This window comes from Aegilops tauschii, chromosome 5 (genome assembly GCF_002575655.3).
Source record: "Aegilops tauschii subsp. strangulata cultivar AL8/78 chromosome 5, Aet v6.0, whole genome shotgun sequence".
Taxonomy (NCBI): Eukaryota; Viridiplantae; Streptophyta; class Magnoliopsida; order Poales; family Poaceae; genus Aegilops; species Aegilops tauschii.
Window position 1 is genome coordinate 51,707,753 of NC_053039.3, and position 7,645 is coordinate 51,715,397.

The 7,645-nt window shown below is 47.4% G+C and overlaps 1 protein-coding gene across 1 annotated transcript; it reads right to left on the reverse strand.

Moving 5' to 3' along the window:
* Window positions 1-1,732: 1,732 nt before the first annotated feature.
* On the reverse strand, window positions 1,733-6,492 carry LOC141022314 (uncharacterized). The gene is made up of 3 exons (XM_073498601.1): window positions 3,018-6,492; window positions 2,429-2,924; window positions 1,733-2,078 (listed from the first exon to the last, which is right to left on the reverse strand). Exon 1 carries the CDS (start codon window positions 5,715-5,717, stop codon window positions 4,680-4,682), a length of 1,038 nt encoding a protein of 345 aa, XP_073354702.1. The 5' UTR covers window positions 5,718-6,492; the 3' UTR covers window positions 1,733-2,078; window positions 2,429-2,924; window positions 3,018-4,679.
* Window positions 6,493-7,645: the final 1,153 nt, after the last annotated feature.

Here is a 7,645-nt window from a genome sequence, read left to right on the forward strand (position 1 = left end):
AGCTTAATGCTGAAGCGCTGATCTTCGTCCAGGTGAAGGAATCTGTCGCACAGACATCGGTCGTCGTTGCACCAGGAGCACTCCCCCGGGAGACTTTCATCGTCCGAGTACGACATTTCCTGTGTTCATAATTCAAAGATTAAACTTGTACAGTTAAATATATGTACTACAAAAACTAAATTAGAACATTATTATTCATCACGGGTTGACTATCGGTCTGTCGAGTCTGTTCTTGAAAACTCTCAGCTCACGTGGTGTATATATTCGAACGTCGGTGATGGTAGCTCCTCCTTTCGTTCCCGAGTGCATTACACCAAATTGTCTAGCACATGGGAATGAAGGAGAAGCTACCCCTACGACAACAGTCGGGATTCTTCGTCCTCTCATATATATATGGTGGAGACTCTCCCTCACTGATTCCTCTCTGACATTTGTGATCGTCGGTGATGGTAGTTCCTCCTTTCGTTCCCGAGTGCATTACACCAAATTGTCTAGCACACGGGAACGAAGGAGAAGCTACCCCCACGACAACAGTCGGGATTCTTCGTCCTCTCATATATGGTGGAGACTCGACAGACTTAAAGTCAAACCGAAATATTGTTTAATTATCTTTCTAAAAAAGGACATATCGAGCGCCTGAAATTTGCCGGAACGGAAATATACATGTTTTTATCTACATCATATGAGCATTCAAACTTGATGGCCATTACATTTCAATGGTTTAAAATATGAGTAAAAACATTTCAAAATATCTCATAGGACTCATATTGACATGGAGATTTGGCTGGTCTCACCTCGAGGTCGGAGGGGGTCGGTGACGGGGACGACGGCGGGGATGATGGAGGTGGCTCCTAGATTTCTGCAAAAACAAAAACCCTATAAGCTATCAACTAATCAAATGCATACGCCTTGCATATGCTCTCCAATTTTAGCATTCAAAGTAGGGAGTAGTTTACCAATTTGAGCATTCAATAAACAAAACCAAATCGTAAAATAAATTAGTATTCAAATTAGCATGCATTCAATAAGCAAAACTACATCATCTCTTGCGTCCGTACATCATCGAATATTATCACTAATACACCTTGAATAGTATCATACATATAGCATCGCTAATACAGCTAGAACCGTAGCGCCTGACGGGTATCGGCGCGGGCGGTGGACACCCAAAGAGAAGGAACCATCACAGGATCATAGCTCCAGTGAGATCCTGAAGAACCTCCCAGGTATTGGAGAACCTGCCCTCCAACGCAACCATGTAGCGACGGACGTGCTCGTCCTCCTCGCTGACACGGTGACGTACCACCTCCGCGGTGTCCGGAAGCCTCGGCACCGTCACTGGCCCACGCGACCGCCACCAAATAAGGTTCGGGTCAACGACGCACTACTAGGGAAAACCCTAGCAGTAGCGCGGGTATTTTGCCTATCAGTAGCGCGAGACGTCGCGCTACTGATAAGGCGCTACAGCTAACGTGTAGCAGTAGCGCCTGTCGTCCCACGCTACTGCTATACATGGATAGCAGAAGCGCGCTTTAGTGAAGAGCGCTACTGCTAATATCTGCAACACTTTTTAGAAGGAAGTGCTACTCGTAAGGTAGCGCTACTGCTAACTTTGTTCCCCTCGCTACTGCTAGTTTTATTATTATTTTTTTGCATATCTGTTTTGTATTTGAATAGGCTTTATACAATAATCTTTAGCATATCATACACATACAAATGTAATCATAGCATATGCATGCAAGTAGTCTCATCAAATCATGTCATCATCATAATCATCATCCAACACAAAGTGGTCTCTCGTCATCATCTCGAAAATAGCGATACAAGTCTCGATTACTTGCAACTACATCGTCATCCATCTAAACAATGATATACGCGAGAAGAACTATCACTTTGAGTGAGAGCGAAACTATGCAGTACATGAGTTCGTATCCCTCTCTCGCATTAGCGTGAACCTAAACTAACTACTGCCTGTCGCTCGGAAACCGGAAACCGGTACACCTGGGCCTGACACTCCGGCCACTCATCGTATATATACTCCCGGCGTAGCACTTCTTCGCCATCGATGATCTATGCACCTGCATCGTCACATGAGTCGATGATATGCAACATATATAGTTGAGCAACAGAAAGAGACAGACTTGGCAAAAATAGAAGCAACATATCATAAGCATGAATAACAAAGTTGATCGTACCCAAAATGCCCTAACTAGAGTGATCGTCGCTAGTCGAGGAGGACTGTTTAATTACATCACAAATAAAGTTTCGTCATGTATAACTCAAAGTTTCGTCATACAGAAAGTATGGACTAAACGGACACATTGTCATATATCGACAATCACTCCAACATGTCCTGCCATCCATCCAAGTCAGGGAGATAGTCCCCGAGCCTAGTGAAAGGCTTCAGGTCGAGACGCTGAGAGGCTACCCGTGTTCGGACGTCTTCCCACGACATTTGTGCTTCTTTGTAGAACATCCCTGTTTTTCCGACGACCTCCTTCATGATGATTTGGGCAAGTTCGCGCTGGATGTGATAGAACTCAGCTCGAAGTCGATGATCCTTGATATCTCCTACGTTCTTTGCCCATTGCAGAATATGGGCATCGCCGGATGTAGGTGACATGCGAAGGTTCTAGTGATCCCGTATGTACTCCAGCATGTGGTGTAGGACATAGAATCCATCATTAAGAGAATCACTCGGTTGCTGGATGCAGCAGAAGTCGGTCTTATGGCCGAAGGCGGGCCTGCCGCCCCTTCTCTTCTTGTCCTTGACCTCTCCACCCCGTGCGTCGTAGTAAAACATAGCACTGTCGAGAACGTCCTTGATGTGGGTGTAATCCTTTTTGTTAATGTTCTTCGACGAGTCCAAGTAAAGAGCGTGGGAGTATCGGGGGTAGAGGATGATGAGGATGGTGCGCCCGCCGCTGCGCAAAATAAGTACACCTCAAATTAATTAGCCTCCACCGTGCAAATGAATGATTGAAATCGAAGGAAGGATATTTGCGTGGATGACTTACAGGGGATGATAAGGCACGAGAATCGCCTCCTTGTCCTTATTGGTGAGCATGAAATTGACGATGTATTCCCTCGCGTATTCACGGTGCTTTGCACAGACTCCCAAGAAGCCCTCGTGCATGAAATACGGGTCAACGACACAGATATGAGGTATCTGCTCAACCCCGATGATGTAGTTCATGTGCAAGGCATAAAGGAGGACAAACGTAAAATCCAGCTTCTTCACGTGAAACATGTCGAATATGTAATCGAATCGAAGGAAGAACTTCTCCGCGGGGAATGTGTCGATGTACGATAATTGTCGCGGAACGTTAACCACGTAGAGTGGGTATCCTGGATCTTTCGAGGCGATGAGGCCTTTCTCTATCCATAGCACATCATCATGAAGTCTCCTTAGATCACTGAATCTAGCCCCTAGCGCTGCTGCAGGTAGGATTGGTTGACCGGGGATATGCCATTTATCCACACCGGGGATATCTATACGGTCTTGAACCCGAGGCTGCTGAGGTGGCTGGATCATAGAATCAGCTTTTTTGCCTTTCCTCGATCTCTTCCTAGACTTCTTTACTACCGGAAGGTCGTCCATAATACGTTCAGCCTCCGGAGACGGCAATTCAGGCACCGACTCATGACGCTCAAACCCTAAGTAGGCGCCTGTATAGACATACTATTGAGTGCCATCGTCATCGTCATCCTCATCTATGGCGACGTCACCAGCGACTAATGGAGCCTTTTCCTCACCCCTCCGCTATCACCCAGCACGACAACCGACGCTAATTGGGTAGGTGAGGTGTTGATGTTCATACCTAACTGCGTGCTCGTGGGTGTGCTCCCGGCCGCCTCCAGACGAAGCAGACTCTTTGGCCACAACAGGACCCACCCATTGCAACAATCACCAAGCCGCCGCGGGGTCTCGTCGTCATCCCCCACTTGTACCAGAGGAGGCAAATTCTCGTGGCCCGGTTTGACACTGGCCACGGAAACCTTGAAGACGTTCGGGGGGATCGGCCGGCTGTGGAACAATGGTTCCTTCGGCTTCAATATCGTCGCCTTCCACACGTCCACCTTCTGGTCGCCGATGGTGTTCAATATGGTGCACGGGGTTTCGTCGGCCTGCAATGAAAAGTCTGTGACGTGAGACATCCGAAAGGCAATGAAAACGGGAGATTGTACATTTATTGAAGGGGGCCGGTGTGACAGATACCGTGAGGACGTCGAGCCCAGCCAAAGACGAAGCACCGCCGAGCACGTCCGGTGCCGGAGTAGGTGCGGGAGCCGGTACGGGAGCCGGTGCCGGAGCAGGTGCAGGTGCAGGTGCTGGTGCAACGCTAGTCGAGCTGCTCCCCATAAGTCAGCAAGGGGAAAGTCCGCTGCATTTTTTTCTGGATTTTGCCTGGTCCAATTGTAAACGGCCGGAACCAAGGAAGTAGACATATCTACAACCATCTGTTTTGCGGCAGCTACCGCTATTGCGACTGTCTGAGTTGATTTCTTCTCAACTGCAATCTCAACCTTCTTGTCGATGTTTTCTTCAGTTAACCTCCATCTTTCCTTTCTCTCCTCCGTGGTCTCACGGTAGTACTTCTTCCACGTGGCGCCGTCTCCGACACCGTGCACGCGTCCATACGACGGTCGAGTCTCCACCGCGAGTCGTTTCAATATGTTCAACGCCCGGTTGAATGGAGTGTCCCACTTGGGCTTCGCCGACGCCTCAGACGGCGAGTCGCTTTCGGCCGCAATCCTGTGCTGCTCTCTCTGCAAAAGGCACAAGGATCGTTTACAAATATGACTAACGTGCAGTCGAATTGATCAGAAACTAAAATTACCAGCAGTCTAATGAACTCCGTCGTAACCGCGTTCGTCTCGAAAACCTTCTTCACTGGGTCCCAACGGTGCCGGGCCCTGAGGACGTCACGCTCCTGCGGGACGGTGAACTCCGCCAAGGGGTCTGGGATGCCTAGACTCGCGGCTTCCACGTCCTCCTTGGCCCATATGGACCTCTTCCCGCCGTAACCACGGCTTCTGAGGTGGTGGCACCCAATGTTCCTCTGTTGAAGCCCCTTCATGTACTTTGACTTTTTTTTGGCAGCTTCGGCCTCGCAAGCCGCCTTGAATATTTCAAAGTGATCTGGCGTGATTGTCGGGTTATCCTTTACAATCTCGGAGTAGGGTTCGTTTTTGTCGATGATCCTTGCTTTCACCCTTGTTTTCCAGGCGGCCAACGCGTCGCTAAACTTGGTCATGGCGTGTTTGTTTATCTTCTTCATTGTCAGGTCCTTATCTGGATCTTTATAATCCTTTTCATTCCGGCCCGGGAACAAAAATATCTGGTGCAGCTTCTTTAGAAGGGAGGGCCTCATATTATCTATCTTCTGTAGTTTCTCATCGTTGATGGTGGCGGTTATCCGTACGATGCAGCCTATTTGATTGCGGTAGCACGCGCGCGCTTCCTCGGGCGCGTTTGGCTCAAAATTGCCGTCGTCCACCTCCGTGACCACCAGTCTAGTAGTCCTGAGTTTGTTAGGAAGCCGTTGCCTCTTTGCTTTCGGTTCTACACCGGCTCCGCTCTCCGAGGCAGTGCCGGTCTCAGTCTCAGCGCCGGTCTCGATGCCGGTCTGAGTCTCAGCACCAGTCTCAGTCTCAGCACCGGTCTGCGTGTCGGTCTCGGTCCCCGATACGACCGGTGGGCCCAGCAACAACATCGGTTGATCATCGGCAAGGCTCAAAAATTCATCTGCCGCCAGGTAGACGTCCTCGCAATGACCAGAACCCTGTCCTTAATCGTTGCTAGCCATGTTTCCTATGATTAAATCTAGTCAATTAATTCTAGACCTAATAAAATGAATAATGACATAAAAAGGCCTATGTTTTGCAGGAACGTTGACTCCTTCCCGGTGCGGCAAATCCCGGGCACTCGATATGTCCTAGTTTGTAGCACAAGTCATGCCGAAATTCACGAAAAATTTCGGCATGACCTTTGCTAAAAAGTGGACAAATCGAGAACCTGAAATTTGCCGGAACGGAAATGAATCAACATTCCGACAAACATAGGCCACTCAGCTTCATTCCCTGGAAACAACAAAAGGCCACTTGGGCACAATCGAACCACTTCAATGGAAAGATATAGCATGACCACTTCAATGAAAAGATATAATCAACAATAAAAGTCTAGGAAGGGATCATCTTTAAAATAAAACTTGCCTAAATTCTTTTCCTAGAAAAATAGTGGTCGAAAATAAATTTTTTCTCTAACCTAGCGAACCTACTTAACCTAGCTTTTAACCTAACGAACCAAATTAACCTAGCTAGTTAGTTAACCTAGCTTGTTAACCTAGTTTACCTAGATAATTAACCTAATTAAACTAGTTAACCTAGCTAGTTCTCTGTCAAAGCCCTAAATAAATATTTTCTTAACCTAGATAATTAACCTAATTAAACTAGTTAACCTAACTAGTTCTCTGTGAAAGCCCTAACTACTTTTTTGCACTAACCTAGAAAATTGACCTAATTAAACTAGTTAACCTAGCTAGTTAGTATGTCCAATGTTTATGCTATGCATCAGAGAGAGAGAGAGAGAGAGAGAGAGAGAGAGAGAGAGAGAGGAGGGGTGCTTACAGACGATGGCTCCGGTGGTGGCGAGGGAGGCAGGGGCGTCTCCGGTGACGGCAAGGGAGGCAGTTGTGGCGAGGGAGGCAGGGGCATCGAGGGTGGCTCCGGTGGCGCCGAGGGCGGCTCCGGTGGCGTTGATGAGGCCACGCGGCTCCGGTGGCGTTGGGGGCGGCTTGATGTCTACTACACAACCTTCTTCTCATAGACGTTGTTGGGCCTCCAAGTGCAGAGGTTTGTAGGACAGTAGGAAATTTCCCTCAAGTGGATGACCTAAGGTCTATCAATCCGTGGGAGGCGTAGGATGAAGATGGTCTCTCTCAAGCAACCCTGCAACCAAATAACAAAGAGTCTCTTGTGTCCCCAACACGCCCAATACAACGGTAAATTGTATAGGTGCACTAGTTCGGCGAAGAGATGGTGATACAAGTGCAATATGGATAGTAGATATAGGTTTTTGTAATCTGAAAATATAAAAACAGCAAGGTAACTAATGATAAAAGTGAGCACAAACGGTTTTGCAATGCGTTGAAATAAGGCCTAGGGTTCATACTTTCACTAGTGCAAGTTCTCTCAACAATAATAACATAATTGGATCATATAACTATCCCTCAACATGCAACAAAGAGTCACTCCAAAGTCACTAATAGCAGAGAACAGACGAAGAGATTATGGTAGGGTACGAAACCACCTCAAAGTTATCCTTTCTGATCGATCTATCCAAGAGTCTGTAGTAACATGTAGCTATTCTTTCCGTTCGATCTATCATAGAGTTCGTACTAGAATAACACCTTAAGACACAAATCAACCAAAACCCTAATGTCACCTAGATACTCCAATGTCACCTCAAGTATCCGTGGGTATGATTATACGATATGCATCACACAATCTCAGATTCATCTATTCAACCAACACAAAGAACTTCAAAGAGTGCCCCAAAGTTTCTACCGGAGAGTCAAGACGAAAACGTGTGCCAACCCCTATGCATAAGTTCACAAGGTCACTGAACTCACAAGTTGATCAC